This window comes from Punica granatum, chromosome 5 (assembly GCF_007655135.1).
Source record: "Punica granatum isolate Tunisia-2019 chromosome 5, ASM765513v2, whole genome shotgun sequence".
Taxonomy (NCBI): Eukaryota; Viridiplantae; Streptophyta; class Magnoliopsida; order Myrtales; family Lythraceae; genus Punica; species Punica granatum.
In genome coordinates, this window is record NC_045131.1 from 417188 (window position 1) to 437358 (window position 20171).

General features: G+C 41.5%; 4 protein-coding genes across 4 annotated transcripts; 3 read left to right on the forward strand and 1 right to left on the reverse strand.

Moving 5' to 3' along the window:
- Positions 1–232: 232 nt before the first annotated feature.
- On the forward strand, positions 233–3435 carry LOC116208116 (U-box domain-containing protein 4). The gene is made up of 2 exons (XM_031541367.1): positions 233–624; positions 2266–3435. The coding sequence occupies exons 1-2, from the start codon at positions 338–340 to the stop codon at positions 3116–3118; spliced, it is 1140 nt and encodes a 379-aa protein (XP_031397227.1). The 5' UTR covers positions 233–337; the 3' UTR covers positions 3119–3435.
- A 1082-nt stretch (positions 3436–4517) lies between these two features.
- LOC116208117 (probable aquaporin NIP-type) lies at positions 4518–6414 on the forward strand. The gene is made up of 5 exons (XM_031541368.1): positions 4518–4655; positions 4787–5008; positions 5232–5429; positions 5550–5611; positions 5954–6414. Exons 1-5 carry the CDS (start codon positions 4518–4520, stop codon positions 6168–6170), a joined length of 837 nt encoding a protein of 278 aa, XP_031397228.1. The 3' UTR covers positions 6171–6414.
- A 677-nt stretch (positions 6415–7091) lies between these two features.
- LOC116207560 (protease Do-like 7) lies at positions 7092–17016 on the forward strand. Its single transcript, XM_031540556.1, has 24 exons — positions 7092–7659; positions 8449–8519; positions 8865–8999; positions 9177–9235; positions 9570–9606; positions 9725–9850; positions 10551–10640; positions 10760–10825; positions 10922–10978; positions 11088–11153; positions 11586–11693; positions 11902–11982; positions 12082–12131; positions 12244–12409; positions 12877–13392; positions 13697–13879; positions 13964–14069; positions 14350–14520; positions 14605–14684; positions 15263–15490; positions 15590–15808; positions 15920–16077; positions 16178–16289; positions 16509–17016. Exons 1-24 carry the CDS (start codon positions 7359–7361, stop codon positions 16668–16670), a joined length of 3348 nt encoding a protein of 1115 aa, XP_031396416.1. The 5' UTR covers positions 7092–7358; the 3' UTR covers positions 16671–17016.
- LOC116207561 (leucine-rich repeat extensin-like protein 2) lies at positions 16842–19422 on the reverse strand. The gene is made up of 2 exons (XM_031540558.1): positions 18628–19422; positions 16842–17580 (listed from the first exon to the last, which is right to left on the reverse strand). Exons 1-2 carry the CDS (start codon positions 19128–19130, stop codon positions 17154–17156), a joined length of 930 nt encoding a protein of 309 aa, XP_031396418.1. The 5' UTR covers positions 19131–19422; the 3' UTR covers positions 16842–17153.
- Between the last annotated feature and the right edge of the window lie 749 nt (positions 19423–20171).

The window sequence follows — 20171 nt, forward strand, 5'->3', positions numbered from 1 at the left end:
AATTTAGTGAATTCATTGCTAAAATCATTGATAGAAGACAGATAGTTTAGCTATTAAAAGTAAAACAATTTCCAAAAAAAAGAAAAAGAAATCAATTTCCAAAAAGAACGCCTTTTCTCCAAAAAATTAATTTCCCAATAAACACTTTTAACTTTAACGGTTGCTTAACGCCACCGTCTTCTCCATCTTACGCCTCTCTCTCTTTCCCTCCCCCCACCCCCTTCTCTCTCTCTCTCTCTCTTAAATCTTACTCGGGATTTTTTTCTCTCTCCGGAGAAACTCTCTCTGCTTCTCTCTCTCTCTCTCAACAGAGAGAACCTGCCTCTTGGAAGTTGGAATGGACTACTCGCCCCCAGCGAGCCACACGAATCCGGAGGCTGAGACGACCCCTCGGTCGGCCTCGTCCGTCATCGCCCGAGCTCTCCGCCTCCTTCAATCCGCTGACTCCGACTCCAAGCTCCAGGCAGCTCGCGAGATTCGGCGCCTCACCAAGACCTCGCAGAGGTGTCGGCGCCAGCTCGCCGACGCTGTCAGACCCCTCGTCTCCATGCTCCGTCTCGACTCGCCCGAGCTAAACGAGGCTGCTCTACTCGCTCTCCTCAACCTCGCCGTCAAGGATGAGACGTAATCTCTCTCTCTCTCTCCCCCTCCCCCCCTTAATGTTTGGGCTATGGAGTGCATAGTGGGCATCGAGATCATCTAGTTCCGTGAGATTTGTGATTAAAGTAATCTTCTTTTCCGTTATGTCCTGTTGAAAACTATCAATTTTTGTCTCCCAGCAAGATTTAGTTCTGGAAATTCCGTCCTAATTAGATTGGTGGTTTGATTGGAATCGATGCTTTAGTTGCCAGTCATCGTAAGTCAGATGCGTTCTTTTCTTGCTCGTAAGTTTTGGCCAATGGAATCCAATCATTTCGAATTGCTTTATGGCATGTATCTTGTGAAGAACCGCCGCGTCTATGATGAACAATCAAAAGGGAATTGATTCCTTAGGCTATAAGGTCGGGCTAGAAGCTGATGAACCGTGAATACGATACTTTGCTTGAGTTCTCATTTCAGCCTTTTACCTTTCTTTCTCTTTTCTCTATCAGGGTTTCTCTCTCTCTCGCTTTTACCTCGGATTCATCAAATTTGTTAAATTATAGAGATTATTATTATGTACTTGCTGATTCCCTTCTTTATCCCCTTTATCTACTTTGGCCCTTCTTTATCTCTTCCTCCTTATTGGTTGCTATTGAGTCACTGGGACTCGGCAGAAAAGTAATGTTCAGCATAATTAAAGTCCCACTTTCGAGCTAATGCAGGAGTTCAGAGAAAGTAAGGGATGGTCCTCTGTGTTGTGGGGATCAATTTTCTTAGTTGGGTCGACAATCTCCGTTCGTGAAACTTCAGTGCATCTCAGTTCCAGATGGTTCTTGTCTGGTTCATGAGTTGTGCTTTAGCCGTTTTGCCTTTACTTGCCATCCTGTTAATTTATGTTTTCTTTCTATTTCCCTTCGCTGGGGTTTACTTTGCAGGAGTTTATTCAAAGCCTCCATCAATGAAACTTAATTTGTTTTTCTTTGCTTGTTGTAAACCAATTATGTGCTATTTTTCAGTCCATTTGAACTAAATTCGTAGTGAGGACTTGAACCACTGAGACAGATGGGTAGCATTCGAGGGGAATGGTAGTTTGCTTTAAGTTCAATTTGTAAAATTTATTGCCATTACATGATAACCGCTAATAAACTTGAATTGAGGAGATCTTTCTAGCTTTATGTGGGAAGGAGGGGGAAAGCAGACAGGTATTTTCTCCTTATGTGGGAAGGAGGGAGATTCTCTTTTGAGGAGATTCTCTGTAGCTTTATGTGGGAAGGTTGACATCAGTGGGCCTATAATAGCACGTATGATTGAGCATCCTGTGCTTAGCACATAAGCATGCTTATATATATTTCGAAGGCGTTTCGGAGCAGTGGTCATAACTAACCTAGTCAACGAGGAGACCTCTTCGGCATATGTAGCTTATTGGAAGTATATTAATTAATAGAGCCCTAGTCCTTCTGTTTAAGCTCACGTCTCATATTTCATACGCTGTTCCAAGTGAGAGAAGTTAGCACTCATCTTACTTGTATCCGTTATAGGGTATATAATTATTGTAATCTTGCTGCTTAGTCGTTATACCTTTACCTTGTGGCAAAAGTGACTTTTATATTGGACAATAACTGTGTGCTGTGGAAATGTGAATTTGAACCTCGACATTTTCTTTTACTTTGATGAATCTTGCAGGAATAAGATTAGTATTGTGGACGCGGGTGCCCTCGGACCAATTATCAGCTTTCTCCAGTCAATTAGTTCCGAACTCCAAGAGTATGCAGCTGCAGCTTTGCTGACTCTATCTGCTTCAACAGTTAACAAGCCTGTTATAAGTTCTTCTGGAGCAATCCCTCTGTTGGTGGGAATTCTTGAAGGAGGGAGTCACCAGGCCAGGATTGATGCCTTGATGGCCCTTTACAATCTCTCTACACACCTTGATAATCTCAGCATCATTCTGGAAGCTCAACCTGTTCCTGCCATAGTAGCCTTACTGAAGTCATGTAGAAAATCATCGAAAGCTGCTGAAAAGTGCACTGCTCTTATAGAATCTTTAGTGAGTTATGAGGAGGGCAGAACTGCATTGACTTCAGAGGAGGGTGGAGTTTTCACTATAGTGGACGTGTTAGAGAATGGGTCCCTCCAAGGTCGGGAATATGCCGTGGGGACTCTGTTAACTATGTGCCAAAGCGATAGATGTAAATACAGAGTACCAATCCTGGAAGAAGGGGTGATCCCTGGTCTGCTTGAGCTTACTGTTCAAGGCACTCCCAAGTCTCAGGTAAAAGCTCGGACACTGTTGATATTGCTGAGGGACTCTCCATATCCACGGTCAGAGTGTCAGCCCGATTCTTTAGAAAACATCGTGTGCAATATCATCTCTCACATCAATGGAGATGACCAGTCCGATAAAGCCAAGAAGATGCTCGCAGAGATGGTGCAGGTTAGCATGGAACAGAGCTTGAGACATTTACAGCAAAGGGCCCTGGTATACCCGCCGGCTGATATGCCTCTTAACAGTTGCACTTCTGAAGTTTCCTCGAAGTGATTTCTCTGCTCCTGTTGGTTGTCTGTGGAAAATATTCCATTGTAGAAATACTCATTTATATAACAAAAAGAAGAATATGAAGAAGAGCAAAAGAATAGCAGGGAGAAAGGAATGCCAGTCCAGGCCGTCATGGAGGTATCAAGTGACTGGTTTCAAATAAATCGGGCGAAGTGTATGATGTGAAGAAAGAACATAATTGTTGTTTTTGTTTTTGATTTTGTTTTTGGGGGTTCTTCTTCTGGGTAGCTTGCTTTGCTTGTAAAGATGTCTTTCTGGAAATGCTAAGCAGTTTGTATAGTTTTTCATTGCCTTATTTTCTCCTTATGTTTTTACGTGTACAAGCGGAAGAAAGAGCTTTGTAATGCTGCTGACGGAGAAATGTTGCTCCTGGTGAGGCTCTTCTCGTCTCGTAATCGACTGTATGGACTGCGACTAAATATTGATTATCAGGAAGATTGAATTGCAATGTCCAGGTAATGGTTCGACTAATTTGTTTCCAATTCGATAATTTAAAAAGAAAAGAAAAGAAAAGTAAAAGGAAAAGATGGGGTGAAGAGATGGAGTGGGACTTGGCAGGAAGGAATAATTAAATACTGGAACTCGACCATTTTACTCATGGTATGTGCAGATGGATACCTCGCGGCTCCATGTGGGACCTTTACGGAATTGGACTACGGCAAAAGAGTAATCTCAACATGTGATTTGGCGGTATAAAATCTCCGCTCATTCCTCATTATTTATCTGCACGAGTACTATTCTGCATTAGGATTTCATTCCAGGCTTCCTGGTGCTCTCATCCTGCGAGCCTTTTTACTCTTTTTTATTTTTATTTTTTTTTAGAGTGACTATAAACTCCGTGATTCGACTATTTGAAAATGCACTTAATTCTATTACTCTTCTTTTGGCCAAATACAACAACTAGTTGTCTTTCGTTAATATACATATATATATATATATATTGGCCAAATATAACAATTAGTTGTTAGCAGCTAGTTGAAATATGAAAAAATATCACGATGAAGATCCCCCGGGATCAGCTCCGTCCTCCCTTAATAAGTTGAACTGATCTTTCCAAATCCGCAACCTCGAACTCCCACGATACTCACAGTCACCGATTTTTCCTCGAGCCATATCCGAGAGCATAACTGCCATATCATTTCCATCATTCACGCACTTGAAAAAGGAAGAGAAGAGAAGAGAAGAGAAGAGAAGAGAAGAGACCCTCTTCTAATTAATTATCAACAATATCTGCTGCTGCGCTGCAGTTCATCATTATTCCTACTCCTTGACTACTTGACTGATTAGTTCCCTCTTCCATCCATAGACATCTTCATTTCTGTTGCTTCGTCAGGGAGTGAACAGAGCAGACGAGAAAAAAAAAAAAAAAAAAGAAAGAAAAATGGCCGCAAGGAGAGGTGAAGTCGAGGAGGAAGAGATATCAAACATTGAAGAAGGTGTGGATAACTCTCCCTCCCCCCAGACCGATCTTCACTTGGGCTGCTGCGCCTTCTCCACTGTCGTAACCACTGCCCAAAAGGTTGTGATCTTGACACTTCCATTCCATATTTACCCTTGCCTACTTTTTCTTCTTAATATGATACAATATAATATTCTTCCCAATACTCTTACCGTAGCTTGCTTGGACTTATCGTTCTTTTTATTTATCAGTTGCTTGCCGAGGCGGTCGGTACCTACTTCGTGATATTTGCTGGTTGCGGTTCCGTTGCTGTGAATAAAATCTATGGGTCTGTGACCTTCCCTGGCGTCTGTGTGACGTGGGGTCTCATTGTCATGGTCATGATTTACACCGTGGGCCACATTTCCGGCGCCCACTTCAATCCCGCTGTCACCATCACTTTGACCGTGCTGCGCCGGTTCCCACTGTGGGTGGTTAGTGTGCTTTTTCTCCATTTGCTCGTTACATCTCCTACTAGCTTAGACAGTATTAAGCAAGATCACGTCTAGCAGATCCATCCCGTCGCCCTCGGAAAAGCCCAAAAGCTTCTCCTAAAGCTCCTTGCACACGGTGCTCAGCACCATCAATCAATACTGGTTGAGATACTGGGAACCATAGCTTTTGATTCTTTTTCCTTTCTTTGGAATGAAACTGCAGATGCTTCCATATATTGCGGCTCAGCTACTGGGGTCAATACTGGCCAGTGCCACACTAGCGGGGATTCTTGATGTGACTCCTAAAGATTACTTTGGGACAGTACCGGTCGGATCCAATGGCCAGTCACTGATGATGGAGATCATCATCACCTTCCTCTTGATGTTTGTCATCTGTGGTGTCACCACAGACAAGAGAGCTGTGAGTATTCTGGTCTCCTCTCAACAGTTACCATGTCACGCACTGCTAATTAACAAAGTACCACATTCTTGGCGGAATGTAATCCAATTTGTTGCTCTATTATTGTCTCTTAATTAAAAGGTGAATGAGCTTGGCGGGATGGCTGTTGGGATGACCATTCTGCTCAATGTCCTTGTTGCCGGGTAAGCTAAAACATTAATTTGTGCTGTGCTAGAAAATGTTATTGAAAATAAGATATGACCTTGAGTTACCACCAAGGATGATGGCCTAGTGGTCAAAGCTAATGCGAACCCCCCCCCCAGGACGTATGTTAGGGTGGGTTATCTCCTGCTTCTGTAAACTATACTAGCCCATGGTGGTGTTACGTTAATGGGAGTAGTGCTTGCGCTGGTTGTTCAACTCGTCTAATACATTCGCAGTTGAACATGAGAGTCCAAATATTGCGTAGCGAATTATTGCCCATCATAGAAAAAAAGATACGACCTCGAGTTTGAGTGAGAACTTTTATGCAATGATCCATGTAGGCCTGTATCGGGAGCATCCATGAACCCTGCGAGGAGCCTAGGACCCGCCATTGTGAAACACAACTACCAAGGCATTTGGGTTTACATACTAGGGCCAATCATCGGGGCTTTGCTCGGGGCAGGTGTTTACAGCTTGACCAGATACACAGACAAGCCGCTCCATGAGATCGCAAAGAGCAGCTCTTTCCTGAAGAAGATGTCCAGGAACAGTCCATGAATTGAAACGCTCTACTTATTACAGTTCAGGAAGGAAGGAGCTTCAGGGACAAAGTTGCTTTGCTCGGAAATTTGTGAATCGTCGTCTCTCCTGGGAAACTTTGACGCGGTCTCTCTTTTATCTTTTTTTATTTATATTTTCCTTTTCACTTAATGGTGGAATTATCTGCTTCATGAATTCGACTTGCAGCCGGTTTTGGTCAGTTTATGGGCATTGATATGGATGTTGTCCATCCTTCTCTGCACTATGCGACCCTCTCTTTATGCATAATCAGCTAATACAGAAAATTGCCCGCGGAGTGGAGAGGAAGTGTCCGAGTGCGTAACCGTAAGACAACATATATATCATCCGGCACAACATTCAGCTTCCTGTGCAGATAGTCGCGGAAAAATTGTGCGATTGGCCATTCTGATACTGTCAAGTTCAGTGAACTTGATTGATATGTATATATATATGGTAGTGTAATATTCGGTACTGCAAAGCTCTTGACCGGTAATATTCTTACTGGGGAGTGCAGAGTCCATATTACCCACTGCCTAACCCAAAAATTGAAAGAAGAAAAAAACTAATACCATTTTGAAGCGCAATAAAGGAGGGTCCAAATCCTATTAGCAAGAAGAGTCGATTTAGCAATCTATTAGTTTCAGGCGAAAACGTGCCGTTGAACTGTGTACCATTTCTCAACAACAATAATTAATTTATTATAATTATTTAATACTTAATCGATGTCGGAAAGTTGAGTTAATAAAAGTTTTAATAATAAAATCATCATGCGAATGTCCCTCCCCCGTGACAGATAAACCCGAAACTCCTTGTGGTCAAGACAAAGCGAACGACCGAACATATTAGTCTTTTATTGGCTAGGCTGAGCATATATATCTAATCTATCTAATACTATTTCATTGAGCTTTTGGTTGCTTTTGTAGCAACCAAAAGCTCAAGCGAGCGAGCAAATGGGCTGCTGACTGAATCTCTCTGTCTGTCTCCTCACGAAATCACACGGCAGGAGCAGCGAGAGGGAGATTCATCATTCATTTCATTGACCAAAGACTCAGCCCACCCTCCCCCTCCCCCTCCCCCTCCCCCTCCCTCCACTGTTCCCTTCCCCCACTCTTTCTCCCGCTTTCCCGAGAAAATCTGCAGGTTTCAGGGGGAGAGAGAGAGACAGGTAGCTGAGCCTGCTTCTCAATGGGGGATTCTTTGGAGAGGCTGGGATCGGAGGCAGTTGGTATCGACGCTGCCATGAAAGACGGGAGCAGCAGCGACCTCTGCATGGAGATCGACGGAGCCACGCCCTTCAGGGAGAACGTGGCCACCGCCGAGGACTGGCGGAAGGCCCTTAATCAGGTTGTCCCCGCTGTCGTCGTGCTCCGGACCACCGCCTGCCGAGCTTTCGACACTGAAGCAGCTGGAGCCAGCTACGCCACCGGCTTTGTGGTCGATAAGTGCCGCGGGATCATCCTCACCAATCGCCATGTCGTCAAGCCTGGTAAAAGATTTTTGCTTCCTTTCCTTTTTCGACGTTCGTTTTTTGTGTTCTTTGATTGGGGTGAGGCCGTGAGGGATCATTCAATCGTTAATTTTTTTCTTTCTTTCTTTCTTTCTTTCTTTCTTTCTTTCTTTCTTTTTCCCGTATGAGTTACGTCGTTTCGGGAGTTCTCCTGAAACAATTTTCTCAACATTGGCATGAAAGCTGGTATATTTTAGCTGCCGCTGTTCTTGGACAAGTCGAAATTTTCTCATTTCAAACGAAAATGGGGATGCTTCTTTCAAAGCTCTATCTATCCACTCCCTTTCTCTTTGGTCCACTTTAGCCACAGAGACGGGTTCTCTTTCCAAGGAGTGTGGCCATACAAGCTTCAATCTTGCTTGGTAGTTGCTACATTATGAGTTTAGATTGATTGGGATATCGACATTTCTCTCATTGTAAAGGCTGCTTTTAAGTCCTTGTAGCTGGAATTGGTCAGTTCATTCTCACTCTGGTAAGGGCAGAATTCCTGTTATTTGTAAAGGGGGCATTGATTAAGAATCGTGTGAACTTGTTAATTTTCCTAGTTGGTATAACTGCACTTGAGTGATACTCATGGACTGTCTGGTAATTTCCAGTTTGTTTCTGTACGCTCAATGGACAGAACGGATTTAAATGTCCCCAGTCAAATGGAGGACTGCTACTACTTCATAGCTATACTTATACCGCAAGAATGATTTATTTATTTTATTTATTTGATCTTCTGAAAGCTTTAAAAGAAAACAATTTAACTCATTGTTGCTGTTTCAGGACCTGTAGTTGCGGAGGCTATGTTTGTTAACCGTGAGGAGGTTCCAGTACATCCCATATACAGAGATCCCGTGAGTGCCCTGCACTGTATTTGATTTTTAATTTATGGATGCTTTTGTTCTGATGAGATCGCGTGCCTATTGAATGTGCTTTGCCTGTTCGTAATCTTTCAACTTAAAGACTGACCTGAGGATTTAGTGTTTCTAGAATTTTGTTTACCTGTATTAGCTCTCGAAGAATTCCTGGAGATCATAATTGAATGTTATTTTACCTTGCCAACATATTAGCACACGTTGCGATCAGCTAGTACCTCCTCCATCAATGAATTTGACCATGTGTAATGGATATAGAACAGATAACCCTTCTGCTCTGGAGTTCTTGCCTTTGGAAACTCATGAATTTCTGCTCTCTTGTAGATCCATGATTTTGGCTTCTTTCGATATGATCCTGATGCCATACAATTTCTGAAATATGAAGAGATTCCTCTTGCTCCTGAGGCTGCATCTGTTGGATTAGAAATTAGGGTTGTTGGCAATGATAGTGGGGAAAAGGTATGTGCACCTATTCTTGCTGCATTACTTTGCTTCCTGCTTTGTTCATTCCATGGCTTAATTTTCCTATGGAAATAAAGACGTTATATGGTAATTTATGTGACATATGTATCAGAGTATATTCTTTAGTTTAGCCAGATATATGTTGCCTCTGATCTTCCTACTCTGGATTATCAGGTCTCAATACTTGCTGGGACTCTTGCTCGCTTGGACAGGGATGCTCCTCATTACAAAAAGTGAGTAGTTTCTTAACAAATATATTTCTGAATTTCCTTGTTTAAAGCAAGCCTCTCTTCTAGCTGACTGAAATACATGCCCACTGCCACTCTTTTAGACCTAGAGATATTTTTGGACCTAGTGAGCTGGCATATAAGTATCTTTGGCTTATACATTCATGCGCGCATATTCAAGTGCCTATGGAGATTACCATTTTCCCCAGTCTCTCTAGTTAGTTATGGTATATGTTTATGTACACCACCCACCTTTCTGTATCATTAGGCGGTGGTTTGTTATGACCATTGGCCTGTCCACATTCCGCAATTTTTCACAGTGATGTCTTGTTTGGTGCAGGGATGGCTATAATGACTTCAACACATTCTACATGCAAGTAAGTAGCACTGTGGAACAAATAATAACTGACTAAACTACTTGACTGTGTTCATTGTAAGTTTATATGCTTTACCGATAGCAAAGCTGATATTCCTTCTTTGATTCCACCATAACAGGCTGCTTCTGGGACAAAAGGTGGTTCAAGTGGTTCTCCGGTGATTGATTGGCAAGGCAAGGCAGTGGCCCTGAATGCTGGAAGCAAGTCATCTAGTGCATCTGCGTTTTTTCTACCTTTAGAACGAGTGAGTTTGTTTTACCTTTGATGCCTTTTCTCCCATATTCCTATAATGTCACTTGCTGCTTAGGAATCTATGCTTAAAGAAATCTGAATAGTTGCTTGGTCTCTGCCAAAGGCAATATGGTATGACAAGATTTGTGAGATGACGTTTTTCAATTATCTGAAGCCAGCCATGGAGTTATGTTACTTAGGCATTGTATGCTAGAATCTTCCTGAGCCGCTTTTCAAGCTAATGCTGGAATGAGCCATTTCCAAATTGCTCCCTTTTTGACATGAAGAAAATGACAGAGTGAACTGATGGATCCCTTTCTAATTGAAATTGATCCTAAAAAATTACAAATTTGCTGCTTTAGATATAATTCGGATTTTATTCTAGGAGTTTTGAATTTGATAAAAATCTGAATACCTCTGGAGATTAACATTCTCTGAAAGCCAGAATGCAAGGCAAGCTAGCTAATATCTGGAACTAAGGTTTTAGGGTTACCAAGCAAGGTATTTATTACTAAGCAAGGATTTTCAAAGCAAGAAGTTCTTTTATATTCTAGTCAGCCCAGCAGGTGCAGATAATTTTGCTTTGCAAGTCCATTCAGCATTGCCTACTGTTTTTGGTCCTATTTTTAACTTGAAATATTGAAATTGTGAAGTAATTTCAGATGGATGCCATGTTTTTCTTGATTCCAGTGCTGAAATGTGATGTTGTGCAGGTCGTAAGGGCACTACGATTTCTCCAGAAGGGCAGAAACTCTTATAAGGATAAGTGGGAGGCTGTTCCTATACCCAGGGGTACACTTCAGGTGATCTCAGATAGCATGCCTCTCATTTTATTTCTCTCTCTAACCAAGCAATGGAAAAATTCAATAGAGTGTGGGACATAGGGTTTTATTGAATCTGCGTCAACTTTCTCATTGAGCAGGTTACCTTCCTTCACAAAGGATTTGATGAGACGCGCAGACTAGGTCTTCAGAGCGATACGGAGCAGGTAAATTGATGGCTGTTTCTGGGGATTTAGTTTCTATAAATATCTGTTTTTGTTATTGTCAAAGAATTTAACTGGTATATTCATTTGATTGATTAGATGGTAAGGCAAGCTTCTCCTCCAGGGGAAACTGGAATGCTTGTTGTTGATTCTGTGGTAAGTTTACTATCTATACATTAAATTTTCTCTGACAATTTGCATAACAATTAAGCATAATGTTCACTTTCTTTTGGTGACTCAGTAATTTTTCCTGGTTTTGCTGCAGGTACCAGGTGGTCCGGCACATAAGCATTTGGAGCCAGGTGATGTGCTTGTTCTCATGAATGGGGAAGTAAGTTTGCTTTGTTCTTGTACTTGTATCACATAATTCTAAATGGCATTAGTTATATATAGCCTTTTCTTGGTGTAAACTTGCTTGATTGTGTCATTGCTCAAGTTTCACTCTCTCTTTCTTCTTGTTTCAATTCCTCTTTAAAATAATATGAGAGACAGAGAATTTATTGCAGAATTGGTCAAACTGTTGTACATATTTCTGTTGATGAAGTACTCATAGCTTTATCTGGGTGATTATCTATCTGTTAGTAGCTGTTTAGCTGCCTTTGGCTTTTTCGCAATTCCCAAAATTAGATATACTCGACTCGTTACAACATTTTTAATTATATAATATTTTCCTCCGTTAACACCTTGCAAATTGACTGAGGGCTATGTTGCATTGAAAATCCCATGCTTTGCTGGATGAGTTTATATTATGGTCCTCGTGCAGGTCATCACTCAGTTCCTGAAAATGGAGACTCTATTTGATGACTGTGTTGGTCAAAAGATTGAACTACTGATTGAGAGAGGTGGCACACCAATGAATGTAAACCTTATGGTAAGATATTCTCTTGCCTTTTCACGAGTTGGCAGACCATTTCTGTTGATTCTTGCTGCAGATGAAAATTTAGAATTTCCGTTAACATTTTCAATGTGGACTCCAGTTTTGCTTGATGCTAGCCAGTTAAAGATTCTATTTCAAGAGGTCTGCATTATATATATATATATAATAACTAGCTCGAGTATTCTCCACTGTCATGCTTCAGGTTCAGGATTTGCACTCAATAACTCCTGACCACTTCCTGGAAGTAAGTGGTGGTGTAATACATCCTCTGTCATACCAACAGGTAATTTCCTCATCCTTTCTTACGCTTAGTCCATATGAGGACTTTCTCTCGAACTATTCACTCCACATTGATCGCATCTCAATTTTTGTTCAATAACAGGCGAGAAATTTCCGGTTCCATTGCGGTCTCGTCTATGTTGCAGAACCAGGGTTTGTTTGATTCCTATTACTTGCATCATCAATTCCAGACTTCTCTTGGGTTGTTAAGTCACTCAACATGTTCCGTTCCGCAATAATTATATTTGCCACTCTTTTACTGCAGATACATGCTTTACAGAGCTGGAGTTCCTCGTCATGCTATTATTAAGAAGTTTGCAGGCGAAGAAATTGCAGTACTTAAAGATCTGATTTCAGCTCTCTCTAAGTTACACAAGGGTGCTCGCGTGCCCTTGGAATATGTCAGTTACATGGATCGTCATCGTAGGAAGGTTATTATAAAATATACCCTCGAATTTTTTTAAAAAAAAAATATTTGCTCATCTTCCTTATATATATATATATATATTTTATGTCCCTGTGATCATCTAACAAGACATTTTTTAATCTCTTGTGGCTAAATCGCATGTTACAGCAGTGATTCTTTTACTTCTGATTTATAGGACATCTTATCATATTTTCAACACGTAGACCAATTTTGCTTGCATATTCTTATTCTATCAGTGACAGGTAGAGCATATAGCTTTTTTATTACATTTATCCAAGATCTGAAGCATTCCTATCATTAAATACATCTGATGTGACAATTTCTCTCCATCTCCTTCCGAACTCTTGGTGCATATGTTAACATGAGAGCAGCCAGACCATATATAAATGCACGCATCACACACACGGAGGCATATGCATACACTCTTTCATGATAAGGAATCCCTGCTTTATCGATTTGTAATACATGCAGTCTGTTCTGGTCACGGTTGATCGTCATGAATGGTATGCTCCTCCACAAATATACACTTGTGATGACACTGCCGGACTCTGGACAACAAAGCCAGCTTTCCAGCTATTGCCTTCCTTACTTCCTTCTCATGTTAACGATGTTCATCAAGCCCTTGGAAATCAATCCATGTCGTCTTGTGGTGAAGCTACTTTGATGGAACACATCCACCAAGACAGGAGCCAAGATTTGATTGATGGTGTCGCGAGTATGGAAACAAATGATGACCATTCATCTGAGGATTCCCATGCTCAGGATGAATCAGATACTTGTAAGAAAAAACGGCGTGTAGAGGAGGATTCATCTGCTGATGGAGCTATGGCAGACTATTTTTTGCACAATGGTAGAGACATAGAGTTGAAGGACACAAGAAACATGGAAAATGCAGCAGCTATGACAGATTATCATGGTGCAACAGCTCAGTCTGCTAATGCTTCATATGCAGAGCATGTGATAGAGCCCACTCTTGTAATGTTTGAGGTAACAACTATGATTTTTGTGCTGTAAGTTGCATCCAGGAAATCGCATCATTTTCTTAACATTCATTTGTAATTGCCATGGAAATTGCTGCGGTATCGTGTTTCCCAAGGAAACTTCATTGTGGTACCATTTGGAAAAATCTCTTTTTTCTGTGAGAAATGGAAAAATCACATTTAGTCCTGGGATCATCAGGTGGTTTCTGGAATGTGGCTTCTGGAAATACAACAATACTATTGTTCATCCAAAACGTGGGAGTGTTCTGTTTATTGGATTCTGAACAGTATTTTTTGGGATTTGCTTGCAGGTGCATGTTCCACCATCGTGCATGGTAGATGGTGTCCATTCACAACATTTTTTCGGAACTGGTGTGATTGTATATCATTCTCAAGACATGGGATTGGTAGCAGTAGATAAAAACACTGTCGCTATATCTGTGTCTGATGTGATGCTGTCCTTTGCCGCTTTCCCTATCGAAATTCCTGGGGAGGTAATTACTGCACCTCTAGAAAATGGACAGAATATCTTTCTGCTCAGTAATCTGATCTTCTACAGTTTTTACCTTCAACTCCAGGTGGTTTTTCTCCATCCTGTGCATAATTATGCTCTTGTTGCCTATGACCCTAAGGCATTGGGGCCTGCTGGTGCTTCAGTTGTTCGTGCAGCTGAACTTCTTCCTGGTAGGTTCGATCTTTTTCTTGATTAAGTCCTCTCCTTTTTTATCTTTAATATGTTATTAGGCACCTTCCAGCTCCACATATTCTGGCCATGAAAACTTTATTTTCTAAATACGAATAAGATTTTTCTCTTCACAATAGAAAAACTTTTTTGGACACTCAACCTGCTTTCACTGCCATCATTACAGATCGAGGTTGTTATAGTTTACCTGGATATGGTCCATGTGAGATGCAAGCGTTATGTATTTCATATCTATCATTGAAATGTACGTTCTTGTTGCAGAGCCTGCTTTGCGGCGGGGAGATTCTGTGTATCTAGTGGGGCTGAGTAGAAGCCTTCAAGCAACATCAAGGAAATCAATCGTCACCAATCCTTGTGCAGCTCTAAATATTGGCTCAGCCGATTGTCCGAGATATAGAGCAATTAATATGGAAGTCATTGAACTTGACACAGGTTTTTTTTTGGTCTTAATGGCTAGTTCTATTCTTTTATACCTTCATATAAGTTAAGTGAGTAATGCTGTTTGCTGTAATGTAGATTTTGGAAGTGCATTTTCTGGAGTGCTGACGGATGAGCGAGGACGAGTTCAGGCTATATGGGGAAGCTTTTCAACTCAGGTTTCAACTCTCTCTGCACTCTGCCAGACAAACACCGTTCCCCCCCACCAACCCAAAACACACTCACCAAAACCCCACCCCAGAAAAACTGTGAATAAGTTAGGACCATAACTCGGCCTCATCTAAAAACATCTTTACACTCCACAATATTGGGAATATCCACCTCTGCACAATTCTTCTGAATCTTGAATTCACTCTAAAGTCCTATGGTTTTCCTTCCTAAGATGGAGGGTAAAAAATTTGATCATGTTTGTTCCTCCTTGTAAATGTCGTGTCTAGATCTTCTCAATCCATGATGTTACGCAATTTCATGCATCATCATATAAATTAATACCTGAGCTTGTGGGTCCACAGAGAGTGGAGAGGAAGATGGTCAACTAATTCTTACTCTAATTTGTATAAATCTGGTTAGCTATGCCTTGCATAGAATATCTATTTAACCAAGCTCTTACCCAACATTTGATGTTATTTAGTCAAGATACATGTGCAAGTGGCACGAGTTTTATTATGTGGATCTTTTTTGTGTATCAGCTTAATTATTCCGGCTATGTCTAAGATGCTCTACATTCCATTTTCAGCTGAAATATGGGTGCAGTTCTTCTGAGGATCATCAATTTGTAAGGGGCATTCCAGTTTCTACTATTAGCCAAGTTGTTGAGAAAATTGTATCAGGTTTAAAGGGGCCACCTCTGTTGATAAATGGGGTCAAAAGGCCAATGCCGCTTGTTAGGATTTTGGAGGTCGAACTATATCCCACTTTGCTATCAAAGGCTCGGAGCTTTGGACTGAGTGATGAATGGGTTCAGGTATTTATTTTCTTCCTTTTTGCTTTTTCATCCTATAGTACTCTAGATGTATTTTGCTTGTTTCTGGGTAATTTCATTTCTCCAATGTGTTTCTTGCAGGCGCTTGTCAAGAAAGATCCCCTCAGAAGGCAGGTTCTACGTGTTAAGGGCTGTTTGGCTGGTTCAAAAGCCGAGAATCTATTAGAGCAAGGAGACATGGTCTTAGCAATCAATAAAGAGCCTGTAACTTGTTTCCGTGATATAGAAAATGCTTGTCAGGCATTGGACAATAATGATAATGACAATGATGGGAAGCTCAACATGACCATCTTTCGGCAGGTCAGCCATGAAATTTTTACATGCTCCAGTTAACCATGTGTTTACTATTGGTACGAACGAGGTAACCCAACAAAATAAATTTCTTATGCTTGAAACTGCATGGTATTCCAGGGACGTGAAATTGATCTTCTTGTGGGAACAGATGTGAGAGATGGGAATGGTACAACACGAGTGGTTAATTGGTGTGGATGTATAGTTCAAGATCCCCACCCAGCAGTACGTGCTCTTGGGTTTCTTCCTGAAGAGGGTCATGGAGTCTATGTCGCTAGGTATAGATACAGTCCATTTAAACTCCTCCAAAGTAAACAGGAAATGTCGTTTCTGGTTTTGTCTGTTTGTTTATCCGTAATGTTCTGCTGGGATTTCCAGGTGGTGTCATGGGAGTCCTGTGCACAGATATGGTCTTTATGCCCTTCAATGGATTGTTGAAGTCAATGGGAAATTGACTCCTGATCTGGATGCCTTTGTCAGCGTAACGAAGGTAAATTTACTTGCTGAGACGCTCGTAAAGTTGGAACCGTGCTTGCCTTTTTGTTAGTGAATCTGATCACTTTGGACCGAAGGACCAGCAGATCACTTACTGAGTTACTGTGTAGTGTGGTATAGAATGAACAGCTTTTATATCACCTGTCTTTCCAATTTTGTATCAAGCATTACTTAAAATATTGGCAATGACAAAGAACTTGTAATTATGTCTCAGGAGCTGGAGCACGGACAATTTGTTAGAGTTCGGACAGTTCACTTGAATGGGAAGCCCCGAGTTCTAACACTGAAGCAAGACTTGCACTACTGGACTACGTGGGAGCTGAGATTTGATCCTGACACTGCCATGTGGCGGCGTGAGACGATCAGAGCAATATAGTGTTAGTGTTTCATGGTAACCGTAAAGCCGTAGCTTCGAGCCATCTTGACTTGCGGAGCACTAGCAGTGGAAGCAACAGGGGAAAGGTCATTTCCTAGACCATTGGAGAGTTGGATGCTGAGCCAGCATCGAGAGTGAAGCCATTTGAAGATTGGGCCCCCACATTAAATGCTATACGTTAGGGAGAGTGCGGTGCATCAGTCCCCTTGTTGCATATTGATTTGATTCCGATCAATATTTGAATATATACAGAGGCTGAATAGGATAGAGATGAATAAAACATGATCTAAAGCTCTTTTGAACTAATTGGTCTGACAGAAAGAAAATAAAAGTTGCAGCTTCTAGACTTTTTGCGTTTTGTGACTTTTCCTAGACCTTGATTGGTTTCTCTCCTCTGCAACTAATACTTCATGAATGAGTGGAAGAAAAAGGGAACTACTTACAGAAAGAGAGCAGAACATAGAGAGCCAAGAACTCGCATCACTAACCCAAACCCCACTGTATCTGCTGCTGATGAGGAAGAATGCAGCTGGAAGAGGGGATGCTTGTAATACCATGGGAAATAAGGCAGCATGGTGGTTCGGGTGGGGGCGGGGCGTCGTTCTGATACCATGGTGGCAGAAAATAAGGTACATAGCCGTCACCATTGGGCGGGTAGAAGTAGGAAGGAGCATGAGACTGGGAGACAGGAGGAGGCTGTGTTGATGGCTGTGCAGGCGGCGGTGGTGGCAGGAGAGCTGAGGGCGGGCAGATAGTAGTATCTGGTGGGATGGCGGTAGGCTGTGGAAGACAAGGATAGGGACATTCGTTGGGGTATGGTGATGTCTGTTGAGGCAGAGAAGATTGCGACATTGATACCGGCAATTGTTGATTCGGTAATGCTATCGCCATCAGCAGAAGCATTCCATATCTCCCACAACTCAAAGATTATTATTAGGGTGATAGATGAATAATCTCAACTGCAAAATTCGACCCAAAACATGCAATACAACTAACTAAAAGTCACGGAATCATCAAAAGATAAAGAGAGAAAAAAGAAAAAAATGCCTGCCTTCGTTCCTTTTCTGCATACGATTTGCCAGCTTATTAAAGCACACGCATAATGAAAGATTCTTGAACCCCAAATGACATCACCAGCTTAGCTAGCTGCAAATTAATGCATGCATTGCTTTCTAATTCCATACATTATTAATCCTAGCTACCCAGCTCATCCATATCAAGTTAACTGATTTAGCCCCTTTTTGAGCTTGTATCTATCAAGCGCTTTTTTATGTTTTAATCTGCGTGTATGGCTAATCGAAAATACTAGTAGTATTTCTTAGATATCACATAATTTGACTCGGCAAAATCCGAAAATCTATTGGCCTGCTAAATTAAAAAGGTGCTTGCTTCAGCATAATATGCAGTCTTCTTTCTTCTTCTTTTTTTTTTTTTTTTTTCGGTTACAAATGAGACTCATGGGCTTGGTATAACGGGCCATGGGTATAGTTTCATAAAAAGAGTCGAACTTGAAATCTCAGATGATGATGTATATTACTACACTACACCTTTTTTCCCTATTATATATAGTCTTTTACAATAGCTAGCAATTAACTAATTGATCGACATGTAAGGATTTATATGAAAGAGATCAGTATTATTGCGTTCAAATGAAGCCATATCCCGTAAAGATCTGGGCCGGATTAAGAAATCATATTCTAACACACACACACACACACACACACACACACACACACACACATATGTTTATATTACGGCATATATATAATCGTAATGTACTCCTCCAGACAACTTCATATGAAATATGAATTATGACTTTCCAATTAATGGACCAGTACTTACGAGCGCACGGTTAATATTAATACCCTTATAGCCCAAATGTAAGTAATTTAATTACCCATCATATATATATATATATATATATATTAGCTGTAATATTGGCAATTAAATCGATCACCTTAATATCACCATGATGACTGCAAACACCATGATCTGAATCAAAATCAAAAGTCTTGTACTTCGTGCTGCAGCTCCTGAGTAGAAATAGTCCCAAGCATTCTCATCGCTAGTATCAGTAGTGTACAGGCCGTTTGCTGGTACGCCTGTCGTATAGATGAACCTCGGAGGTGGAGGAATTGACGGAGTACAGTATGCTGTAGCTGGCGGGGGAGGTGGCAGTGATGTCGTCGGGGGAGGTGGAGGTGGAGGTGGAGGTGGAGGGGGAGGTAGCTGCTGCTGCCCACAAGGGTTCAAGCAAGGGCACGTCCCGCAATTGACTACACCTCCTTCTGTACCAGCCTGTTGGTCCACGTCGTCCACCTTCTTGGAGATAGTAGCATTATTGACACCATCAGATGATCCTTTTCCAGTCACCGAAATCTGAAGGAGGAGAATAAGAAGAAGGCTGGCTCGGGTTGCCCGATCACTAATTGTCGTAAATGCCATGTTGATCGGGACCATTTAGGATATCAGTACCGTATGTGCTGGGGCGCACAAGGACTTCGTGTTCTATATATATGTATGTGTGTGTGTAGGAGGTTGATCGATCTATCAGGACCAGGAGGTCAGATATATATGTGCACTGCACACAAGGAGGTAGTGATGGAGAATGACGATGGAGAAAGTAGTGTATAGTGAGGGATGATAGAATGAATGAGCAGAGAGAAATTAAGAAATGGTCGTATTCATATAGCTATGATCTATTGACGGGGGGTGGGTTGGGGTTAGGTGACCGTATATATTCAATAATCGGGTATACCATTTTTGGGGAGGTGACGAGAGAGAGCGGTTGGTTCAAATTTTTAATGCATGATGCCGCTGCTGGAAATTAAAATAGAAAGGGACTACTTGAAGTGACTGATGAGAGATAGTACTGCTGCCATGTACGCCATATGCATATATTACTCAGCCTTTGCAGGTACGTTTGTTTTAGCTTTACCTTTTAGCAATGGCTGCGGTTTCGTGAAAGGGAATGGCACCATGTGGCTGAAGTAAATGGCTTACGATACACTATACGTACGCACAGGAACATGTCAATCGCGCATGGGGGCGGTGCTTGCTGCATAAATACATTTTATGATTTTGAGGCTGGGATTAATGTCGACGTTTGACCCTAGCTAGCTAGTTGTTAATTAAGAGTTAAGACGTACTAAAATCTCTCTGCCCCGAACACAAGCATAAGACTAGACGAACACGGCATATTAATCAATTGTGTCGACGATTGGAAACTGACGATTGAGAGAGTGGGCATTATCTTTTTTTGGATAAATGATGAAACTTCATTGATAACAGATGAATTTACATCAGAAACCAATACCATTTTCCTCTATACGGAGTAAAATAAAAAACACCCAAGAGCTACTCCCAAGTCAACTAGTTGCAGTATCAAAATGGTGAAACATATGCCTCGCAATGATAGAGTGTGCAATTTTGCATGAGAATCGAGGGAGAACAGACAACTTTGCTTTCACATCCGAGAAGATCCTTCGTATTATAATTGTT